The sequence below is a fragment of the Mustela putorius genome, unplaced genomic scaffold (assembly GCF_011764305.1).
Source record: "Mustela putorius furo isolate JIRA1106 unplaced genomic scaffold, ASM1176430v1.1 tig00003834_pilon_pilon_pilon, whole genome shotgun sequence".
Lineage (NCBI taxonomy): Eukaryota > Metazoa > Chordata > Mammalia > Carnivora > Mustelidae > Mustela > Mustela putorius.
The window spans coordinates 101,289,882-101,314,396 of NW_025421987.1; the positions used below are offsets into that span (position 1 = coordinate 101,289,882).

The 24,515-nt window shown below is 43.4% G+C and overlaps 2 protein-coding genes across 2 annotated transcripts; one reads left to right on the forward strand and one right to left on the reverse strand.

Moving 5' to 3' along the window:
* Window positions 1-766: 766 nt before the first annotated feature.
* Window positions 767-24,124, reverse strand: TRIM42 (tripartite motif containing 42). The gene is made up of 5 exons (XM_004745497.3): window positions 23,609-24,124; window positions 19,078-19,775; window positions 14,577-15,400; window positions 11,133-11,357; window positions 767-996 (listed from the first exon to the last, which is right to left on the reverse strand). Exons 1-5 carry the CDS (start codon window positions 23,947-23,949, stop codon window positions 910-912), a joined length of 2,175 nt encoding a protein of 724 aa, XP_004745554.1. The 5' UTR covers window positions 23,950-24,124; the 3' UTR covers window positions 767-909.
* Window positions 5,090-5,942, forward strand: LOC106005134 (NFU1 iron-sulfur cluster scaffold homolog, mitochondrial). The gene has a single exon (XM_045088846.1). It carries the CDS (start codon window positions 5,145-5,147, stop codon window positions 5,832-5,834), a length of 690 nt encoding a protein of 229 aa, XP_044944781.1. The 5' UTR covers window positions 5,090-5,144; the 3' UTR covers window positions 5,835-5,942.
* Window positions 24,125-24,515: the final 391 nt, after the last annotated feature.

Genomic DNA, 24,515 nt, shown 5'->3' on the forward strand with positions numbered 1-24,515 from the left:
GAGCCGGGGGCGGAAAATTTGTACTTAGTGAGCATCCAGGGGAGGAGGGAGCTGTCATCCTGACCTAGGGAATCAGCCAAGGTTTCCAAGAAGTGGTTGAACTGTGTCTTAAGAACTGGTGGTGTTTTCCTGGCAGAAATGGGGTAGGGCTCAGAAGAAGGTCATTCCAGGAAGATGGGCCTTGTTAGGCCAGAAACCCTTGGGGCTTCCTATTGTCTGAAGGGCCAGGTCAGGTTCTGTGATGAAGCTGGAGCTGTCCTGTGACTCTGTCATTCTTTCCTGCCTTGCTTCAAAGGACCATAAAGGAGCCTCCAACCAGGTATTCCACTGTTCCTCCTTTGTTGTAGGGACCAGCAGGAGTGTAGAGAGGAGGGAGTGCTCTCATTCTTTATGGCTCAGAGGCAGACCTCAGACCATGGGATAAAGCTATGGGAAGGCAAGTTCAGGCTCTGTAGTTGGGAGAGCATTCTAACAACATCGGCAGCTTACTGTTGAAATAGACTACATGGTGAGGTAAGGAGCTCCCCCTCAATCAGTGACTTGCCCAAACACCAAAAGCTAGTTAGATTTGGGTCAGGATGCTCACCCAGAGGGCCTGACTGCAAAGAGGGTGCCCTTTTTACTACCCAGAGGCCTGTGGCTGCCATATATAAAACACCACAGAATTCTAAGCCTAGGCTTAGTCCTGAGCTAATGGAGGTGACAGACTTGCTGAATGTTTTACGTCTTGATTCCAAAATAGTGAACAAACAGTGAGCCATGACATCAGGCTTTTCCTTTTATTAGGTCTTAGAAGACTCAGAGGTCCTGGGAACATCATCTGCAACCTCACTGAAGAATGTGGTAAGAAAAATATGTGTGTGTTGGGTGGGTGTGCATCGCTGAGGTTGCTGCTTGCTCGTAGAGGGCTCAGAAGCGCTTCTGGAGGGCAGTCTGGATGTTCTTCAGCAGACCCCACTTAGCTCGGTTCTTCCCACGCCCATCTGGGGTTACTACCTGCAATGAGAAGCAAAGAGCCATGACACCAGCCACAGGGAAAATAGTAGCTTCCAGGAGCTCGGCCAGTACCACGTACCAGACCCTCACACATTATCTCATTAACTCCTCATGATGGCCACATGAAGCAGGTGCCGCTGACCCCCTTGTATGAATGAGGACACTGAGGCTTAGGAGGACCAGGTAGCTTTTCATTTTTCTAAAGTCATACTCCTAATATGTGGCGAGACTGGGATTTTGGAGACCGGTTTCTACTTCCTTTAAGGCACCGCATTTAACTGAGTGCTGTGACTTCAGGTGGGCTTCTTCATAGAGCAGTCCTCCAGAGTGTCCCCTCAGTCCCTGAAAATTCCTTCTGTCATAGCTGTTATAATTTGTAAATTCCATTAATTCAGACTCTTAACAGACTGAACGACTTGACTGTGTTGTAGAGGTGATGATAAGTCTTTCACCTCTGTAACCCCAACACTGGTTAAGGTAAAGAGAAGGTTCTCAGAGAAGTGGATGAAAGGTGAATAGAACCACAATTTGTAAATCTGCCAATTGCCTCTCTCTGATGCTTTACACTGTCTTTGATTGCCATGAACTGTCAGAGCTATCTGGAAAGAGCAGACTGTGCTGGGCAAGTGTCCTACAGATCTAACCAACTCAGCCTACAGTGGCTCTCCCTGCTTTACCTTGAAGGTGCTGGGTTTCTCCAGGCTTCTGGTCTGGCAGCATTCCTGTTCCTTCCCAGTACACATTTACTGTAGAGGCATTTAGGAAGTGAGGCTGAGATCCAGGGATGAGGGATAACCCACTGGATCAGTGGGCTCTATCTAGATAGATCAGGACTCACAGGGCAGATGGGGTAGGGATACAGTTTGGGTGGTGAAGAGTGGTGTTTGTACAATGTCCCTATATGCAAAGCTTTTAACTTTTTATATTTGCATTCAAAAGGAAAGGGCAAAAAAAGAAATGGACAGTTATTATCATTATGCCATTTACTTTTACCAAATTTTTTTAATTTTAAAGAAAACAGGGCTTCATACAAGGTAAAGATCATATTACATGCATAACACTAGGTTGCCCATCGCTGGATAAAGATGGAGATAATGCAGAGAGACAGCTTTGGTAAAGATAGTGGATATAGTGTAAGATATACACATCAAACTATCAGGGGTGATAATGAAGGGATAACAGGGTTGTGGTGGGGTTGGGAATTGACTCATGAAACATAGGGGATTTGAATTCTGCTATAAAGTAGTCAGGGTCTCCAGAGAGAAAGATCATGTGTGGTGTGTGAGTGGGGCAGTGAGGATTGGGGCATGTTTATGAACAAATGGATCAGATGAAACAGGACAAAAGAAATAGAGAACAGACCTTGAGATACTAAAGAATTTGAAATGGCAGTTGACATCCTCTTCCCTGCCCAAATGCTCGGATGGTTTTCCAAATGAATTCTAACAAACTTTTAGGGAAGAGTTGTTAAGAAAACAGGAAAAGAGCAAAAGTTGCCTACCTCATTTTATAAGCTAATAAACTATTGTTTCTGAAGCCAGATAAAAACAATATAAGCAAAGTATTATAGGTCCAGTTCACTTATGACCATAGGTACAATAATTCAAAATAAAATATGAGCTAACTAAAACCAAATATGTTAAATAATCACATCATGATCACACAGGGTTTATTCTATGAACGCAAGTCAAGCTTAACACCAGAGAATCAGTGTAATTCATTTCATTAAGGCCTAAAGGAGAAGAGTCATATGATTGTCTCAAACAATACAAAAAAGGCATAAGATTGTACAGCTCTCAGAAATTTAGAAGTAGAAAGAAATTTCCTTAATGAGAATTATACTACCAAAGCTAAATACAAAATCATCGCAGTTCAATGGAGAAGCATTAAGATCAGGAATAAGACAATGATACCAAGTATTTCATTTTGTATTTTCTGTAGGACTCATGCCCCTAGCCAAAAGTATAGGGAAAGAAAAGGCATAGATGTTCAAGGATTGTAAGATAAAGCTATAACTATCATTATTCATAAATGATAGGTCATAGCCTAGAAAAACAAGCAAAATCAGCTGATAAACTCTCAGAATAATAAAGAAGTTTATCAAGATTGCTGGAATCTGGGACACCTGGGCAGCTTAGTCAATTAAGCATCTGCTTTTGGCCTGGCTCATGATCCCAGGGTCTTGGAATAGAGTCCCACATCAGTCTCCCTGTCAGTGGGAAGACTGCTTCTCCTTCTCCCTCTGCCCCTGACCCCTCGTGCTCTCTTTCTCACTCACTCTATCTCTATCTCAAATAAACAAAATCTTTTTAAAAAGATTGCTGGAATCAAGATTAATGCCTAAACACCAGTAGTTTTTATTTTAAACCAGCAATACATTAGAAAATATAATCAAATATAAGATAATATTCATAATATCTACAAAAGTCTGCAAACTATTTAGTTTAACCAGGAACATATAATACCTCTATGAGAAGAATTTAAAAGCCCAAGTGAAGCACATTGAAGATGATTTGAATAAATGTCAGACCTATTACAAAAATATCAAATGACTCCAAATTAATTTAGAGATTCAATGCCTTCTTAATCAAATTCTGTTCTGGATGTTCGTCTTTTTTTTTCTTTTTTTTTTTTCAGGAATTCAATTTACTTACTCCAAAATTTATATGAAGGAACAAATTTTTATGATTATTTAAATAAACCTTAAGAAAGAAGGGTAATGGGCAGACTTACCTTAGCAGTTCATCAAGTCAGAGCACAAAGCTGAGGTTAAACAATAAACCAGTGTGGTATTGATATAGAAATAGACAGCCTCCTCTCTACAGGAGGCTGTAGAGAGCTCAGAGACAGACCCCTACATATATGTCACTTTAATGTAAGATGGTAGTGATACCTTTACCATATACGAATGAAGAAGATATTGCTTGGTGGATGCTATTGGGAAAAGTGGCTCACTAAATGGTCAAAAGTAGTGCATCCCTATGCAGTACTACACGGATGAGCTCTGGATGGATGAAAGCTCTAAATTTGCCAGGTAAAACTGAAGTTAATAAAGGAATTATGTGGGAGATTATCTTTGTGATCTAAGCCTATGGAAGGACTTTCTTAAACAAAACTTCAAAAGGTCAAACCAGAAGGAAAAATAATTGATGAGTTTGATCATATCAAAGTGGAAATTTTCTGCTGTTTCATGAAATACACTGTGAGCAAAGTTAATAGACAAATGTCAGAATGGAGAAGATATTAACAATGTCTAAAACCATTATCTGGACTATATCGGGACACCCTGCAAATCACCTAGAAAACGAAAAATGCAATAGAAAAATGGGCAAAGGATATTTTTCAGGCTATTTAGAGAAGAGGAAATCCTGAAAACTAACAAGTATATGAAATGAAATTTCAAACAATAAGGAGACAGCACTTTGTACCTATTGGATTAGCAAAATAATAGAAAGCTGGATCGTGCCCACAATGAATTTGGGCCCTAGGTTATGAGGGTCCTTGTTCATTCCATATGGACCCATACATGCATCTACTGACATCAAGTATGCACATACTCTACAACCCAGCAATTTCACTCATAGTATATATCTGATAAGGGCTGAATTGTGTCCTCCCAAAATTTATACCTCGAAGCCCTATCCCTAGTACTTCAGCATGTGCCTATACAGTTGACCTTTGAACTATGCAGGGGTTAAGGGTGGTGACCCCCTGCACAGTTGAAAATCCATGTATAACTTTTTAGTGCCCCAAAACTTAACTACTAGTAGCCTACTGCTGACCAGAAGCCTTACTGATAACATAAAAGTTCAACTGACACATATTTTTAATATTTATTATATACTATATTCTTATAATAAAGATAGAGCAAGGAAATGTTATTAAGACATCATAAGGAAGGGAAAATACGTCCTGCACAGTAAAAAATCAGTGTATAAGTGGACCCACACAGTTCAAACCTGTGTTGTGTAAGGGTAAACAGTATTTGGAGGGAGGACCTTTATTTATTTATTTATTTGTTTATTTATTTATTATGTTGTGTTAGTCACCATACAGCACATCATTTGTTTTTGATGCAGAGAGGACCTTTAAAGAAGAGATTAAGTTGGGCGGTTGCTGCTGCGGGGCTGCGTAGGCGATTCTGTCCTATGATGAATCCATACACCATTAAGAAACAGCTTCTGCATCAGTTTGTACATAAACCACTTTTCCCACTGCCTGCAACCTTATGTAACACAGTGAGACACATGTTTATTCAAACACAAGATACTCCAAATCCCAACAGTTTAAAGTTTATCCCAGGAAAACCAGTTCTTGAGACAAGGACCATGGATTTTCCCACACAAGCTGCAGCATTTCGCTCCCCTCTGGCTAGGCAGTTATTTAGAATTGAAGGAGTAAAAAGTGTCTTTTTTGGACCAGATTTCATCACTGTCACAAAGGAAAGTGAAGAGTTAGACTGGAATTTACTGAAACCAGATATTTATGCAACAATCATGGATTTCTTTGCTTCTGGCTTACCCTTAGTTACTGAGGAAACATCTTCAGGAGAAGCAGGATCTGAAGAAGATGATGAAGTTGTGGCAATGATTAAGGAATTGTTAGATACTAGAATACGGCCAACTGTGCAGGAAGACGGAGGAGATGTGATCTATAAAGGCTTTGAAGATGGCATCGTACACCTCAAACTCCAAGGTTCTTGTACCAGCTGCCCCAGTTCAATCATTACTCTTAAAAATGGAATTCAGAACATGCTGCAGTTTTATATTCCGGAAGTAGAGGGTGTAGAACAGGTTATGGATGATGAATCAGATGAAAAAGAAGCTAACTCACCTTAAAATAATTAGCATTTTCTTTGGGCCCAGCAGTTGGACTTATTGATAACTATACGAAACTTTTATTATTAATCTGCTAAGGAACTTGAGGATTAATAAAATGTGCCCTTTTTCCGGAAAAAAAAAAAAAAAAAAGAAGAGATTAAGTTGAAATGGGGTCATTAGGGAGGGCCCTGATCCTTATAAAAGGACTGGTGTCCTTATAAAAGTAGGAGATTTGGATACACAGGGATCTGCTAGAGGTGTTCTACACAGAGAAAAGGCCATGTGAGGACACAGGAAAAAGGCAGGTGTCTGCAAGCCAAGGAGAGAGGTCTCTGAGAAAACCAGACTGGCCAACAATATGATTTGGGATTTCTGGCTTCCAGAACTGTGAGAAAATACATTTCTGTTGTTTAAGCCAACCAAATTTGTAGCATTCTGGTATGGCAGCTCTAGCCAACAAATACAATGTTCCAGAGAATTTCTCACACCTCCATCCTGCCCACAAAGTGTTGGGGAAAAGGCTCTTCACTGCAGCACTATAGGAGGTCACCTGAGTGTCCATCCTGACAGAGTGGACAGGAATGTGGTGCCCAAAGAAGACAGCATCAGGAACATGGGGCTGAGTGTGCATAACGACAGGGCTAGAGCATAAAAACCCAGTGTTCATGGATAAGAGGTAAGAAACAAAGTAAGCTTTGTGGCCCAATACTGTTTGTACAAATTACCAACACATTCAAAAGAGTACACACCATGTAAGAACTGATAAAAGCAACAAGATCCACATAAACAGTTTTGGAATGGATGTCTGGGAAGGAATGGCCACAAAAAGGAATACATACAGAGACAAGAAAAGGGCCTTGCATAAACCAATGTTGAAAATGGATCATGAACTGAAGTGTATGATTAACTGAACCTGCTGTGTATGAGGTTAAAAATAATAGGTCTGGCTTGACCTAAATTATTCTCACTCCAGGGCTCAAGTCTATCTGCTGAGCAAGTAGGAAGAGACTAATAGGGTTCTATTTGCATGAAGATTGAGGAGCTCATGGCAAAGAACCAATTCTAAGGAGATAGAGTGCAAGCCCATTTTTATTTCATTTCAGGGCAGGAAGCCACTATGAGTATGTGTATGGTGTGTGGTAGGTTTTGGGCAGTTATTTCTGAGAGTGGGATAGTGTTGATCCCTTTGACTGGCCTGCAACCCCACCTCCTGAAGATGCGGCTATCAGCCTAGACAGAAGGTCTGATGTAGGTACTGAGGTAAAACCACAAAGTAAGATCCCCAGAAGGCTGGGCAGCCTGGCTCTGTGCTTGGAGTTCCAGCCTGGGCAGGAAGGGAGCAGCACTGTACCAACTTGTAGCAGCTGGCAGGGCTCCTGAGCACATGGGAGACACACCAGGGGTGGCTCCCAGTACAGATGGAGAAGGAATTTGAGAGGATGACTGGGGGCAAGGGTGGGAGCATTTCCTAAAGAGCTATCAGGAAAGCCCCTGAACAGTAGCAGTTTGTGACAATTGTTGGGCCTGAATTTTTACTTCCAACTTTGATATAACAGGGGACATCTGGTTTACAGACTGTGACAGACAGAGTAATGGTCCCCAAAGATGCCCACATCATGATCGCGGGAACCTGGGAACATGTTATGTTGCACAGCAAAGGGGAATTAAGTTTCCTCGTCAGCTGGTTTTAAGACAGAGAATATACTGAATCATCAAGTGGTTCCAGTGTAATTATGAGTTCTTTGAGTTGGAAGAGAGGGGCAGAAGAGAGCCAGGGAGTGTGAGAAGGTATGAGAAGTGTGTGTGTGTGAGAAGGACTCAGCCTGATGTTTCCAGTTTGGAAAATGCAGAAAGGGGCCATGAGCCCAGGAATGTGGGCCGCTGCTAGCAGCTGGAAAACGCAAGAGAATAGACTTCCAGAGTCTCCAGAAGAAACACAGCCTTGCTCACAGCTTGATTTTACTCAGTGATACCCATTTTGGAGCTCCATTCTCCAATATAAGATAATAGGTAAATATGCATAGTTTAAGATGCTGATTTGTTACGGTGGTAATAGGAAACCAATGCATAGATGGAAAGTTCGATTTGTCATGGGAAGTCTTCCTGGAAGTTAGCAGAGATTTGAAGTCAGAGGGAGACATAGTAAAGAGGCTCTTTTCAGAAATGAAATGGGGTTGGTGGTCAGGAGGGACCCTGGGGACCAGAGGAAGAGCAGGAGGAGAAACAGGCTAAAAGATACATGACTTGTCTAAAAAACACATTTCTCCATTCCTTCAAAACTATCAGTTAGGCTCTTGGATGTTAGAGGTAGAGGGCTGTGTGCCAAGAGGAGTGAGAAAGACCAGCAGGACACCTGCCATCCTGGGACTTATAGCCTAGTGGAGTTGAGGCTAGGCACACCAGGACAGGCAATGCCCAATCTCGCCTCTCAAAAAAAAAAAAAAAAGTCCCATTCTCACTGTTGTTGGCTTGGACAACAACATTCTCCCAGCATGGGATGCCTTGTCCCCAGGGTGGGGCCCCCCTAGCCCAGACTTAGCTGAATCTGACTGTGGAGCAGAGGACAAAGAACTCCAGCTTGGATGAAACCTAGGTTCCCATTCAACTCCTCCTTCAATTTACATGAGGGCAGACACTTTCCTTCCTGAGACTCAGTTTCCTTATCTGTAAAATAGAGGCAATAACTCCCCACCCCCAGTGGTTGGTAGATCAGTGATAATAGACAGGGTCTGACATCGAGTCAGCCTTCAATAAATGGGACCTTTAAAAAGCATTCAAGTTAATTTTCATGCTTCATGTATTATACTTCCAATAAAATCCCTTAAAATCAGCAAGTCACAGACTATGAAAATCAAATATGAAAGGTGTTATTTCACTTCCTTTTCAAAAGTACAGATGATGGAAATATTGTATTTTGGATAAGAAATGATTCGGCTACCTCATTACAGCATTTTAAATGAAACCTTTCAGGAATACCTGCATAGAACCAGTGCCAAAGGAAAAGTATTTCGATTTTATAGGAAAGAACTGAAGTCATTACTTTTATGAAGCTTTATAAATGTCATTCAAACACACCATCTTATTTTCATTTGCTATTGAAGCCTTTACTTATGCAAATCATGACAAATGTTAAGGAAGCCAGTGTTTCCCCTAGAATGCTAATATAATCACAAAGAGGGAGGAAGAATTACTTTTGAAGGAAAAATCTATATTGCAGCTTTGCGAGTCAGATAAAAATGAAGCTTCCAGAAAACCTCATTAATTAGTGCTCTGCTCATTTAGAAATTGTGTTAAAAAGCAAAGAAACTGGAATGAGTTTCTTTCCCATATAGGGAGTACAAATTAATCGCATAAACACAATTTTAGGGGGAATGTTATTTCTTGACTGATTGCATAAAACACTTAGCTTTCAGGCTTCTTATGGTACTTTGTAATTATTAATTTTATTTCTTCACTCTTTAATTTAGACATTCATTCATATATTCATTTGTTTGGTCATATTTTCAGTCATGTATTCATTCAATAACCATTAAGAACCTGCGATACGCACAGTGCTGTGGTAAGCATTGTGGGAGAAAGAGAGATGAGTTAGACATGAAGTTTATTTTCAGGGTTTGGAGCTCAAGATGAAGGACAAAACATCTACCTAAAAAGGGCCAACACATTTCAGTCTCTCAACCCCTGTCCTTGACCCTAGCATGGAAAAATGACAGGAGATACAGGGGAAAAAAAAATTGTAACAGCATTGAGTGCCCTTCATGGGCAAGACATTTTTGAGGTATTCCTAAAATATTAGACAGCGGTGGGAATTAGAGGAAGGAAAAATCCATAGTCCAAAGGACATACTGCAAATTATGGTAGCAGCTATGGGTGTTCCATGCTTGGGAGAGAAGGGTGGCAACAAATATTGGGCTCTGAGGCACCTGCCTGACAGGGGATCTGGTGGGGGTAGAGCAAGAGGAGCAGCAAGCATGACTGACTTTCTCATCCCACTTCCTTCCCAGGGGAGTGTCTGACCTCTGTGGGAGCAGGAAGGAGTGCACGAGAGGACTGACCCCAGAGTCAGTCCGGAGGGACTAGAGAGCCTCCACCTTCAGCAGATTTACTACTGGTATACTGGCCAACAGCATAATCCTGCCCCTCCCCCTGCGTCCCCAACCAATCAGATTGAGGTAGCAACCAATCAGATTCTCTATTGCAAACATTGGCCCCGAGACAAAGGAAGCATTGCTAGTCAGATTGTGTTGGTCACACACAATCTGGGCCGAGACAATTGGGCCAGAAATTGGGCCGAGACAATTCAAAACTACAAGCAAGCTGAATTTAGGGGAGGAGATACTACAAACTAGCTGAAAGTGGTACAGATTCAGACAGAAGCAGACATAGAAGGGTGGGCAGAGGGAGGACAGACAGAGACAGAGAGACAGAGAGAGGAAGGGAGAGGAACAAGCAATCAGTTCCTTGTCAGGTCCCGTGGGGATCAGATGTATGTCCTGGCTGGAAGTGGTCTCATGAGACTCCACTCTGTACCATAATTTCCCTTGTCAAATGCTGAAATGAATGGACTATCTTTCCTCTAAAGAATCCCTGATTAAGCCATACTAATCTTATCCCAAAGAACATCATCATGGTTATACAGTAAGATAGCTCTGGGAAGTCTTGATATTTTTCTTCCTTTTCTTCTTTGAGTATCAGTAAAATTATACTCATGAATGTATATCCCCTGGGGATATAAAGAAGAGTCAGCCTTACATCACAAAGAAGATAGGAATAATCCTGTCCCTTCCTTTTGGGAGACCATGCTCAGTGGCTATTCCTTGACTTTCAGATAAACAGTAAATAAAAATTTTTACTATAGCTATGTCCAGAATATTGCATGAGACACATTTATACTAAAATTATTTTTTGTATGCGTCCTGTATTTATGTTTGTTGAATTTGGTACTGTACAATTGCTCTGAGTCACCACCAGGGCTAATAATGAGCTCTCTTTTTGTCCTTCTTATGCCACAATTATCTGTTTAATAGACCTTGAGGTCCTTGAAGGCAAGGATTATATCTTACTTTCTTCTGAATCTCTACATCCTAAAAGACCGCCTGGCCCAAATGTTTTTTTAATCTAACTGAACTAACAATTTTCAGGCCTCATTTGCCAAGTTGGTTGAGGCCAGCAGCCTTCTCTTTCACCTGAGTTAACAAGTTTTCTGGGATTAGAGGGGGAAGCCACACAGTAGGTTCTGTGATCTTGTGATCATCCTAACAGAGCTGCATCAGAGCTGGTAAAGATAGTATGTCTTAGAAAAAATGTGCACAGTACCTTGCAGATGTCACTCCATTGCCCAGGACCATTGTCATTGATGGCTCTAACTTTAAACAGATACTCAGTGTTGGGGGTCAAGTTGTGCAGCTCCAGACTCTGCTGCATTATATCCCGAATTTGCCCACAAAGCTCTGTCCGCACATTATTAGGAGGAGTAGTAATGAGTTCATAAAATTCCATCTCAAAGGAGTCCACGTCTTCTGTTGGGCATGTCCAGTAAACCTATGAAACAATGAACATGTGTGTGTGATACTAATATACACCATTCAGCTTTCTTTCCCATAAAGATTTGTGTCATTAACTATCAGTGAGATGAGTTCAAGCTGACCCCATCTCCTCCAGCTGCTGAGGGTTTTGGCCTAGCTATGTGCAACAGTCTTGAAAGGCTGCTTGATAGGGCCTGACCTGAAGCTTGTGATGTATTTAAAGAACAGAAGAATGCTCCTCTGGGTTCTGTTACCATCAGTCAAATGGCGATGACCACTGGTCTCCTGACACAGCTAAGTAAGGTAGCTCCCATTTATTGAACACCTTCTATACATCAGATTCTGTGTCTGACATTGCCTAACTCACCTAGTCTTCACAACATCCTGGAAGGGAGATTTTATTATCCCACTTCACAATTGAGGCTCAGGAAGGTTACATTTAGCAAATTCTAATAGAACCACAGACTACTAGAAGATGAAAAATGTATCTATTCCATCCCTCTGTTTTACCCACAAGGAAGTAGAGTACCAGAGAGGTGAAAAGACTTACCCAAGTCATGAAGAATATATGTTCACACTCAAAACATGAAATATCAATGTTTGCAAAGGGATATACTAACAACTAGCAGTTTGTGCCTGGCATATAAATATTTTATACTGCTTCTATTTCTAAATAGATATTGCATTCTTTAAGTTTTAATAAATTCAAATGTTATGTTTATAAAATTAATTTATAATTACTCATAAGTGCATAGATTTTTATGACTATATATAGTTATTTTTTATATTTATACTTTCAAAATCTTTTATAAATTTATATAATTCATCAATAAAAATTAACTTTTTTCCTGATTACCAAAACTAACATACTCATTGTAAAAGACTTGGAAAATACAGAAAAAATATAAAGGATGAAAATAAATATCACTTATAATTCTAAAGTTCAGTTAATAATTAATTTCTTTCCAATTTTGAAACATACACACAGAGATACATATAGTTTGGATTATATTGCTTTGATTCCTACTTTCTTTCACTTTTTATATTTTACATATTTCCCTATCTTATGAAAAACTTTAAAAAGCACCAGTTTAATAACTATCCCGTAAGTGATTTAATCCTTCTAAAGTTGAACATTTAGGTGGTTTCTAACTTTACACTCTAATAAATAATGATGCAGTGAAGACTTTTAGGGCATGAATCTTCATCTGAAATTTTAATCATTTCTCTGGGAACGATTTCTAGAAATAAGATTGAGTTTTTAGAAAAAAAAAAAAAACTCCTTAGGATTTTTCAGATGCATATTGACAAGTTATAAGACAAACTTTGAGAATGTTTTTATGCCAAAAGCCTAAAGAGGACTCTCAACCATCATTTGTGAGAGAAGTCAACACAGATTTCATGTGGGCATTACTGAGCATTATGGTTCCCCTGTAAACTCCATTCTACAATCCTAATGGGGATCAATGGTATCTTCACATCAAATACCACTATTTGGCAGTAGGTTTAGGTGTCCTCCCTTGACAGACAGTGTCTTGACTAGGTTTTCCTGTGTAGGTCCCTTTCTTGGGCTTATCCAGGGACCACTAACTGGTGATGTGGTATGACGACAGTTTTCCAAGCCCAAGTATGGAGCTACCATCACCAGTTCTTCCTTTCCAGAGCAAGAAACTGCCAATCTCCTAAACAGTCTAGGATACAGGGAGAGACCTAAGGCCATCACTGAGCTAGTGTCACACACACTTCAGGCTTTGCTGATCTAGGATCATTTGGAAATGAAGGTTCACCTGCTCAGTTACGGGCATCTCTTCTGTGAAGGGCAGATATACTTTGCTGTGTCTGAGAGCCTGTGGGAAGGTATATTCTACTTTGCAACGTAAGGTCATTCTTGCTGGCAATTATAGACTCTAAGACATAGATTATGATGTCTCAGGAGAATAGCAAAGTAAATCTTGGTCAGCGTCTGGCTTTCATTTTCTTGTTTTTAGACCTTTGATATTAAAGTGTGGTTTGCAGACTGGCAGCAATGGCAACACCTGGAAGGTTGTTAGAAACACAAAATCTCAGGGCCCTCTGAGACCCATTGAAACAGAATCTGCATTTTAACAAGACCTCCAGGGGCACATTAATGTTTGAGAATCAATGGTTTTGACTTCAAGGATGCTCAAAGGTTTTGGGAGTGTTCTCAGATTATGGGGGCAAAATATGGGTTCTGCCACATGAAAGCAGGCCATAGGCTGGCCTGGGAGATTTTCCTTTAGGGAACCCTAAGAGAGGCAAGGTTTGCTCTAATAAAGTATCTAATTGCAAGTTAATCTGTTTCTCAACCTGAATCTTAATAACACATTCTATAAACAGTTCAATTTAGGTTCAACTGGATTTGAAAGGAATGTGTTTTTTGTTTGTTTTGTTTTTAAAGATTTTATTTATTTATTTGACAGGCAGAAATCACAAGTAGGCAGAGAGGCAGACGGGAGGCCAGGGGGAGGCAGGCTCCATGCTGAGCAGAGAGCCCAATGCGGGGCTTGATCCCAGGACCCTGAGATCTTGACCTGAGTGGAAGACAGAGGCTTTAACCCACTGAGCCTTCCAGGCAACCCTTGAAAGGAATGTTAAGGGAAAGGTCATTTGTCCATGTTAGGCCAAGAGAGTCAAGGTGGAGTCATGCTCCCTGAAGTCAGATGACAGCAGTTGTAGGGCTCTGTGAGAGATTCACACCCCCGAAATCTGAATCTCAGGTATAAGAATCGGAATTCTATTGGGACTTACCCTTCCATTCTTTCTGAACCATGGAGAGTATGGAGCCTTTCTTTAGGAAAGGTAGTACTTTGGAGGAATCACAGATGATAGATAATGGAGCCTGTATTTCTAATTTGATTTTCTGCGTTCTCTCTACTATTACAGGATTTCCCCTGGGAAATATAACACCCTCCAAGCAGTTTCTTCAAATTACTTTGGTTCCCAAATTGGGTTACCCTTGATATGGGGTTGGAGCTTTCAGATGTATTAATGACTATGAATTAAATACATTGTTTGGTTTAAGCTAATCTTGAGGTATTTAAGATTTTAGGAACTTATCCCTTTCAGTGGGTTCACCATGAAGAATCCAGAGGAACAGATTAGAGTGACCGGACCCTAGAGATCAAGGAGGTAAGTGCATCCTTTCCTGACTACCCACCTCTACTCTGTACCTCACATTCCCCTGCCTTCCCCATGGGACCAGAGCCTTTCTTACCTTGGCAGCTCTAGGATACACCAGAGTCTGGTAGATTACAATTGGGCCTGGGGTCTTCACAGTACCATCATTGAATGAGTACCAGTTGTGGAAGCTGCTGCTATTCTGCACAGACTGGTTGTCTGCCCCTGCACTCCAGTAGGTATAGAGGCCATCTGTGGGTTTAGCGGGTGCTGCAGACTGGGCTCTCCCATAGGCTTCCAGACCCATCTTGGCCTTCTCACCGTTGGTGACATTGAAGGACAACAAGGAGGAGCTTCGTTGGTATATCTGCTGGTTGCCGAAGCTGTGAGTGCTGAAAGTGACCTTCCTGGCAATCATCATTTCTGAGTGCATGGGATAGGGGGAGGGCAGGGAGTCCCCTGAGGAGCATACCTTCTTGGGTCCTGTGGGGAAGAGCTCGTGAATGGCACTGGAGAGCTCAGCAAAGTCCAAGGGCATGCAGTTCAAGGAGTGTAGCCGGAGCTGTGGGTCAGGCCTGTAGGTGCTCTGGATGCCATCTTCAATCTGGTCCACCAGAATTTTGGCCGACTGCAGGAACGCCACCTGGCCTGTCTCTTTTAGGGCTTCCTTAGAATAGGCAATCAGGCCATCCATTTCACTCACTTTCATGGTTGTTACATATACATATTTTTCAATCTCCTTCTGCCTGGACACCTCCAGATTCTCTATCTGCTCCATGATAGACTTCTCCTTCTCCTGTAGAATGCTGCGCAGCTTGAGAAATCCATTTCGGATCTCTTTTCGCTTCATCTCCTTGTCGGCCTTAAAGCTGTTTTTTAAAATGTTGAACTCCATTAGGTCATTATCAATCTCATAGCGGACTGTAAAACAACCAGGTTAGTTACTTTGGTTAAAATTTTCCTCTCCCCAGATGTCAAAGCCAGTAGAAGACTGGAGCGAATTCCCTTGGACCCCATGGAAGCAGGCAGAGAGGGAGGGAAGGCACTTATAGTTGAACTGAAATAGGCTAGAACAGGTTTATGAGGTGCATCTGGCCTCCCTCAGGAATCCCCTCTTGGCCTCCTTGTCTAATGCTTCCCTCAGGAATAACAGCCTTTCTTTCCCGGCACAGTTAGAGCTATAGTAGTCTCTGTAGCCCTGGGTCGAAACTGACAATTCAAGGCCATCCTTGATATGAGTTTTTACCAGACTTCACTTATCAGCATGTGGGACTTCAGAAGAGGTGATGTCACAAAGTGACTAGTTTTCTGTGTGTGAAAGAACTAAATTTTTGATGACTTCTTCTAAATGCTGCCTTGCCTCATTCACCAAAAACCTAGCCCTAGACAACAATAGGAAATCAGGGGGGCTCTCTATCTTGCCTTCCCCCTATTTTCTTCCAAGAAAGAGTCCACTGTTGCACTTCAAGGAGAACCCCAATTTCTCCTGTATCCTCTTATGTGGTTTTTGGATTATAAATTCACTCAGTCATTCAACAAACATTTACTAAACACCTCTTAGAGGTCATATGCCTTCCAAAGTACTAGGGATACATATATGAATATGAGAGGGCACCGATGCTCAAGGCACTCATAAATTCAATAATACTATAGTATAGAGGATTCTCTGAAAGAAAGTATGTAGCGCATCTCTGTGAAATGAGCGCCTGTTTTGGCTTTACAGGGATTTAGGCATCAGGCAGTGACAACTATGTGAAGATGTGTCAACCTTCTGTGGCCTAGTCTAAAGGTAAGATCCTCCCCTGAATGGTCAACTTTGTAGTGAATTCATGGGCTATAATTCTCACCAAATTTTACTCAGGAGTAGGGTGCCCCAGAGTTTTTGTACTTGTTCTTAACATAGTCCTTGGTACACAGTAAGCTAGACCTCTCTCAGTGGTAGCCACTGTAATAATAATGTGCATTTGAGTAAGAGAAATCCAGGAGTCCTGCTGGACCATGAGAACAGGGACTGTGGCTGTCTTGGTTATCACTATGACTAAGGGGTATAGAAGGGCTTGGGAGGTATTTATTGAGTGAAAGCCTGTCTGCCCTATTTTCTAACATCTTTGGGGTACATGACACTCTCTGGCCGCTTTTGTGAAGCTGCTGTTTCCTCTGCCCACCTCCTCCCTCATACTGGCTCAGAAGCAGTGCAGATGGGGGCTGAACAGGAAACAATCAGGGTGATTGCAGAGGTGCTGAGAAGTGCTCCCTGCTCTCCCCAACTCAAACCCTACTGTGGCTTACGGCAGTTGAAATTCCACATTATTCATGAATTTCTTTGACTATTAAATAAATACTATCCTATTTACTATTCAGTAGTTACTCACTGACTGCCAAAGACACCTGCATAGGGAATTCCTTGCTTTATTAGGGATTAAGTTTATGTAAAGTCCTGAGAGGTAGGATTAAAAATTCCTTAGATGAGGAGGAAAGAGGCAGCACCAGGAGAAAAGAAAGAGGAGGCCAGAAGCACCCTTCCTCCGGTCTTATAAATATGGCAGCTTTGCAAGAGCTGGTCTTAGATCACAGTTAAATCAACATCTTTTTCAGGCAGTACACTTAAAAGTAGCTATTGCTCATTAAACATTTATTATGGACCAGATCTATATGATACACATATTATGGGTCACATCCCTGTATTATCATATACAACACTTATCTTCCGATGAGGAAGATATTGTTCCCATTTACAGATGAGAAAACTAAGGTTCAGAGAGATTAAGTTTTGGTTCAGTGTCACAAAGCAAGTAAATGGGAGAAACCAAGGCCTGTCTCTAATTCTATTTGTCTGACTCCAAAGTCTATGTTCTTAGTTGCTCCAACAGTGGTTTTCAGCCCTCTGTGAGCGTCAGAATCTTCTTAGGAAACTTTAAAGAAAACTCTATTCTTGGCCTCACTTGCTGAGATTCTGAATTGGCCTGAGTCAGGGCTCAGGAATCCAGAAAAGGCAGTTTGTAGCTGCATTTAGAATCTAGTCCAAGGGATCTTCTGAGGATATTTTTTAAAAATGCAGATTCCCATGAAATTGCTATGGGTGCAGTGTGATGCTGCATGCCTAACAGGCTCCTGGGTGATCCCACTGTTGCTGGTCCTTGTTATCAAGGCTCCCCAGAGGGTTCCCATGTGCAGCTGGGGTCAACACCACAGATATAATCAATTGGCCCAAACTTGATCTTCCCTCCAGGGCCCAGAGTTTCTCAATGTATTGTCAGGTCATCTGCTTTTGAATTACCTGAAGATCTGTAAAAAATGCAGATTTATGGCACCTTCCCCAACAGTGAATTCAGTTCTTAAGAGCAAGTTTGAACCCTGGTTAAAAAAACTGGGGGGGAGGTGGTAGTTTCTTTAGCAAAGATGGACAGGGCTAAATTCTTTACCTACGTATAAATGGATAAATAGATAAATAGATCCCTGTCCCCTTCCAATTGCTGGGCTCCCTGGAATTTGTACTGGTATCCCCTTACATTGAATTGAATTCCATTGTCTGACTTCTAGGTGCCTTGGACTCAGAAAACTATCTTGGGTTTCTCCTGTGTTAAAAACCTAGGCTTCCTGTGGTTACAGCAGACAGTAGGCAGCAGCCCCTTCCCTATGCTGAGGCCCTAGAGAATGCAGCTATGCCCAGGCAGTGAGTCTACCTTAAGAAAACCCACTAGGAAACCAAGGGGCTACCCATTTGCTTGGCATTGTGGCTCCCATAGAATTTCTTTAATATAAACACTTCCCTGGTGGTGGTTCTAAGACAGACTAAATATCAATTGATAAACAATAGTTCCTAGAAGAAGCAACTGAGTAATGGAGGTATTCCTGAAATATGCATGCTAGTGAGATTTCTTTTTTTTTTTTTTTTTAAAGATTTTATTTATTTATTTGACAGAGAGAGAGATCACAAGTAGGCAGAGAGGCAGTCCGAGAGAGAGGAGGAAGGGGGCTCCCTGCTAAGCAGGGAGCCCAATGTGGGCCTGGATCCCAGGACCCTGGGACCATGACCTGAGCCGAAGGCAGAGGCTTTAACCCACTGAGCCACCCAGGTGCCTGCTAGTGAGACTTCAACATTGACTTAATTCTTTCCTTCTGCAAATTGGGAAAATACCAAAGACATCCAACTCTAGTGACAAAACACTTTAGATACTAGATACTCGTATCACAGATACTAGAAGATCAAATTTATCACTTTCCAAAGGAGGAACTGAGGTCCAAGGTCATGAAGATTATAATCAAGATTATAGAATCTTTCTGTGCTAATTATGTGGCAGATACTTTTTTGCATGCTACACATAAGTAACCCATTTGGTCCTCACTACCACCCAAAGGAATTACTATTACTATGCCTGTTTTACAGATGAGAAAAACCAAGGCACAGGTTGGTTCAGAGGCTGCTGGTGGTTGCCAGGTGTGCACACTAGGCCAGTGCCTTGCAGCCTAGAAAAGTGTTTCTCAGTGCTTGGGCTGCCCCACTAGATGGGGAAGACTCCCCAAGCTTCCCAGAGCCCTTTTACCCAAGAGTTCCTGAACTAGGAGTTACTGTGCAGGAGAGGGAAGGGGACCAGTACCTGCTTTGAACTTGGCGATGGCGCTGAAGAGTGCAGCGGCCCTCTCGGAGCAGGCATCGATGAGGCTGATGGTGTCATGGCCATTGTGGAAAGCTGTCTTGCAGAAGTTGCAGAGCAGCTCGTTGTCGTGGCGGCAGTACTCAATGATGCGGCTGGACGGGTGGTGGATACAGATCTTCTCGTCCTGGTCCTCAGTGCTGGTGTCGACAAAGATGTGGTCCTGCATGGCCACATCTGAGTGGAAGGTCTTGAGGCAGTCGTTACACAGGTTGAGCCGACAGGTGATGCAGCGCTTGTAGGCGATGCGCCGGTTGCGGCAGACCTGGCAGACGATGGGCCCAGAGGAGCGGTCGAAGCGCCACTTGAGGTAGCCATGCTGCTGCATGTAGCGCTTGGTGAGGCGCCCGCGCAGGTAGTTCTCAGGCAGCTGCATCTTGTGGCTGTAGGGCATGCAGTGCGAGCGGTTGCACACAGGGCAGATGAGGATGAAGAAGTTCTCGGTGACCTCGGCGTGCTTTTGCAGCTGTCGGAGGCACTTCTCACACAGGCTATGGTTGCAGGGCAGCATGAACGAGTGCAGGCGCAGCCGGCTGCACATGGGGCATGAGAGATGTTCCACCAGGTTGCTGTTTGGGGGCGTTGTTTTCACTTCGTCCACCTGGGTGTCGCTGCTCCCGATGCGCAGTGCAGTCTTGGAGCTGGAAGGAGAGGCAGATGTGGGGAGGGCTTTAGGAGGCAGGCTCCAGAGCTCACCCCGTTTCCTGCCCCTAAAAGAACTGGGATGGGGGGTGGATCACTGTGAGGCAGGCCAGTGTGAAGGCGGGGAGCATGGGCTCCAGGCCAGGGCTCCATGCCAGGGCTCCCCAGTTCTAAACCTGCCCAGGCTATTCTTTTAGCTTGGTAACCTCAGGTCAGTTAATTAACCCCTCTCTGCCTTTTTCCTCGCTATAAAATTAGTAGTCACATTATAGAGTTTCTGGAGGGGATCAAAATTACATTTAATACCCACAAAGCTTGAAAGCAGCCCCTGGAACAGAGTAGGTAGAAGACAACCGCACATTGTGATTTTTGAGCAGGAGAAAACAGAAGAGACTGGCCTGGCAGTGCTAGCGGGGCCTTGGGGTTGGGGTGATGTTGGCTGAGTGATATGCCCATTGGTAATATCACAGAATAACAACACCCCACAAAGCCATTCTGAAACTGTGATGGAGCAAAGCAGAAGACTGCTTCATCCTGTTTGAGTGCTGGCAAAACAAGAATATTGTCCAGGCCACAAAAATGACCAAACCTGGCCTATCCTTTTTGGTGGGAGGGTGCTGCTTTTTCACCAGTTGCAATGTTAGGCAGCCTGTCTACCTCCCATCTTGCAGACAAGATTTTTATCCAGATATCCACTAGGAGCTCTACCCCCACTTCCTCATCTAAAACGAGGCTAAATCCCATAATAACTTGCTGAGGTCTTCATACTGAGACATTTCCCTCTTAACCGTGGTGTATGTTCTCACTTGCAGCAATGACTCAGTAAATCCAATCTTGTCTGCCTACAGCTGTGTTCTTGGTGAGGGTTGCTTGGCAGGCACTGACATCATCATTATTTTTTTGTGTTAAAATGGATGGGTAAAGTGTCCTTCCCAGGACACCAGGAGTTCTGTCCTGGAGCCAAGCCTCAAACCCGTGTGTTCCAATCAGCAGACTGATAGGTAAGGCTCTAGGGGCGGATTGGTCCTGGTGGAGTGCAGCCTTTAGAGCTGCACTTTCGAGATGAGTTTCTTTCCCTCTCCCATTCTCAGTTTCCTCCTCCGTTATCTAGAGCCCAAAGCTCACAATCCTACATCCTTCATGAGAATTTTACAAAGTCTCTATGAGGTAATCCGTAATAAAGTGCTTAACTGCTGTTACCTAGAAAGGACTCTATGGATGTAGCCACTTCAATCACTCCCTTCTGGTACTATCCACTAACGTTCGCAGTGGAGGACAACCATGGTCAAGTCCAGGAGAAGTGTGCTCTTTTACTGTTGTGTGTGTGACTGTGTGTGTGTTGATTCTTTGTCTAATAGCTGAGGCTGATTTTATATATTCTAAGAACCATGGATGAAGTACAAGCATACTTTATAAAATTCAAGTGCGTGTTCTAAGAGGCTATAATCAGGGCAAAAGCAGTTTCTGAAAATAAGTAAGTTGGCTGTGAGGATGGAAATGGAAGCAGATACACAATTTGTGACTATTCCTGTCTCTTCTCTTCTGTTCATATTAGTGATATTTGGGTTTTGATCTTGACATTGTGGATGCATTATTCTCTGCTTCTGGCTTCTTGCAGTCCCTGTATGCCCCTATCTACTTTCCCATCCCTTAGCCAGGAACCTATATCTTAGAGCCCAGGTAGTCAAAGTTGTTACCCAAGCATACTGGAGGGGACTGGCCCTGTGGTGACAGAGAGTGCCTCTTGTGGACACTCAGGCTCCTTTGGAAGCTCATCTCTCAGGGATTTGGATGCTGGGTCCTAAGCCTGCTGTTCTCAATGTCCTTAGCTCCATTCCCTCTCTGCTTTCTCAGTCTCGTGCTGGGCCCTGTATGGACTCACTGGAGGTACAGTAAGTCGTACACATGGTAGCTGGATGACCTTCTCTAGTTCAAGAAGGTGGGACTCTGAGAATCATGGTGTAATATCAAGGGAGACAGCATGAGAAATCAGGAAGAAGGAGGGAGGGAGGGTGATGGTGGGGGAAGAGAGAGAGACCAGGGCTGAGAAACAGGTAGCCCAGGGATCTGGGGTGGAGATGAAAAAGGAAGTAAGAAAGAAATGAGAAAGTCAGAAAGAGTTGCACGAGACATGAGTGGGACTGAATGAGCAAGGTGCTGAGCAGGAAATGGCAATGAGGAACAGGGAGGCAGTGATTCAGAAACCAGGAGAGAGGGCAGTTGGAAGATAAACCTCAGTGTACCCACAGCCCACCTCCTGACACTTGCAGTAGCATCTCTGACCATCCTCTGAAAGCCTCAGGCTTGGTCCTGGGCACTCAGTGCCCATGGTTCCATGCCCAGCTAGCCACCAAACCCAGCAGCCTTGCCTTCTTGCCAAGATATCGGGTCTCTCCTATTTTGTACAGCCCCCTCCTTCCAATTTAGGCCTATTCCTCTAGTACCTGAGAGCCACCTGGGTCACCTGGTAGGTCTCCCAGCTTCCCTCCTATTCCCTCCAGGCCATCTGTTCTTTAGTATCACCTGGAAGCTTTTAAAATTCTGATGCTCAGGTGATACCCCAGACCAGGTGATACCCTGAAGTCAGGACCCTTATAAAGATCCCCAGGGAATTCTAATGTGAAGCAAAGTTTGGGAGCTACTGACCTAAGGCATCTTCCCAAAGCACAAAACTCATCCCTCCTCTGTTGAAATGTGGTCAGTGACCCTCCATTGCTGATATGCAGATGGGGCTGTTGAGTCAAGAGAGAGGAGTGTGGATGCTGCTTTCTGCACCTGAGAACTTTTGGACTTATATCCAAGACCCCTGGGTTCTCTACTCATGCATAGACCACGAGAGATCCATGAATGGAGAGTAACATTTGTTAAGCATCTATCAAGTGCTGAACTGCAAAATGGATCCTATTTTTCTCTTGAATTCACTGAATCTTTGCTCATAGAATTGTTTTTCCAGCTTTGAAAAGCTTTAAATCTGCCTTTCATTTTCTGCCTCTCTAATGCTGCCATCTTATAGTTCTGATCTTTGATCATTTCTCATCTAAGAAGTCTGCCTTTGCTACTCCAGACTCCCCTCAAATGTGACATAAAAGGACCGCCTCCATCAGAACAAGAGGAGGACATGCAGTACTTGACACAGAAGGTTAATGCCCCATGCAAGTAACTGAGACCCCAAGCTGCATGATTTCCAGATAGAAAGAGAAGCCTGGCAGGAGTTGATGGCCATCTGGGGTACTTATAAGGACATAAGGGTCAAAAGTGGCCTGTGGAAGTTGTTAACTTTTCCAATAATTGTTAAGGTATCAAAAGTTCAAAGGAGGGAGGAAAAGGACAACTTATATTTCTATATCACATAATATATGACAAAGCACATGCATTAATCCCCATACCCACCAAATCACGGCAGACGCTATACTCTCCACTTTGCAGTACAGCATTTTTAAGGTAAGACACAGAGTCTGGGTTCAAAATCAAGCTGCATCTTACTAGTTAGGTGATCCTGGGCAACTTAACCTTTCAAAGGCTCAGTTTCCTCACTGGCGTGGTAGGTGTGGGGTGAAGGTTGTCTGGGGTCACACGTGCAGTGCCTGGCAGGTGGCTTATGCACTAAGTATCCGGTCCTCCTATCTAGGGCAGGTGAGAGAGCGCAGTGCTCGTTACATGATGGGTGGGAAGTGGATTTGGAACTCCGGGCTAGATGTGGCTATTGGCTGTTTAGGACACGCTTGATTGCTACAAAATTCTTGAACTCCTTTGTTCGGATAGAGAAATGGTGGGGTAGGGGGCCTTGGGAGCCCTCGGTGGCTGAGGGCACCCCAGGGCTCTGGACACTCACGAGGTGCGGATGCTGCGGAGGCGGCCCTTGTGGAATGTGATGGTGGCATTGCGGCAGCAGCGGCTCTCGTAGTAGTAGCACTGGAGGTTGCTGCTGGCCGTGCAGCAGCACTTGCAGTTGGGGTCATTGGCCCAGGAGCAACAGCACCAGTGGCAGTTGGGGCTCTCGGAGCAGGTGCAGTGGCAGCACTGGCAGTTGCGCTCATCCTTGTAAGGGCAGGGGAAGCAGGTGCAGTTCCGCTCTGAGGTGAAGAGGAACTTGCAGCACAGACAGGAGCATAATCGAGGACAACATCTCTGCCATGTACAACATGGAGAGCAAACACACATGGCAGTCTCCATGGCACCTACATGATTGCCACCAGCTGTCTAGAGCTCTTGATACCTTCTCTCTCAGAATCTTGTGGTCTCCTAGGGAGGGAGTGCCTCCTTCCCCCAATGAGGCCCTCAGCTTAGAGGTTGCAAGAGGTTGGCTGTTATGTGGGCTTCACAGGTGGCATCCCTACTAGGAAGCTCCTGAGCTGACATTGACATATATCAGCCTGAGGCCATTTGCTTATGTCACAATCCCTGTCTCCCCACCATGTCTCACCATGCTGGGTGGGTGAGATGTGCGGGGTAGTGGCATGGGGTGGGGAGCTGATGGACACTCCATGCGTCCATAGGATCAGCTCCAGAGGAGGGTAAATGCAAAGAGTATCCTGGAGGTTTAGTTTTCACTTATTACCTTTTGGGTTATGGGGTGGATTTCAGAAGCTTTTTCTCGTTGATGATGCTTTCCCTGCAGCTTGAGCTAGGTGACTTCAGGGTATGTCTTCATGGGCTGAAAGAACTGGGTATGATTAATTGGAAGTAGACAGACCTGATGTTCCTCTCCTTGGGCCTTTTCTGCATTCACTGAACACTTT

Bases quoted from the DNA above. Each gene is read 5' to 3' on its own strand.
- LOC106005134 (XM_045088846.1), top strand. From the start codon at position 5,145: ATGATGAATCCATACACCATTAAGAAACAGCTTCTGCATCAGTTTGTA.
- TRIM42 (XM_004745497.3), bottom strand. From the start codon at position 23,949: ATGGAGACTGCCATGTGTGTTTGCTCTCCATGTTGTACATGGCAGAGA. The intron at 15,401-19,077 runs GTACTGGTCCCC...GTTGTTTTACAG, and splicing joins CATCGCCAAGTTCAAAGCAG to TCCGCTATGAGATTGATAAT. The intron at 997-11,132 runs GTACTGTGCACA...TTCTCATTGCAG, and splicing joins AATGGAGTGACATCTGCAAG to GTAGTAACCCCAGATGGGCG.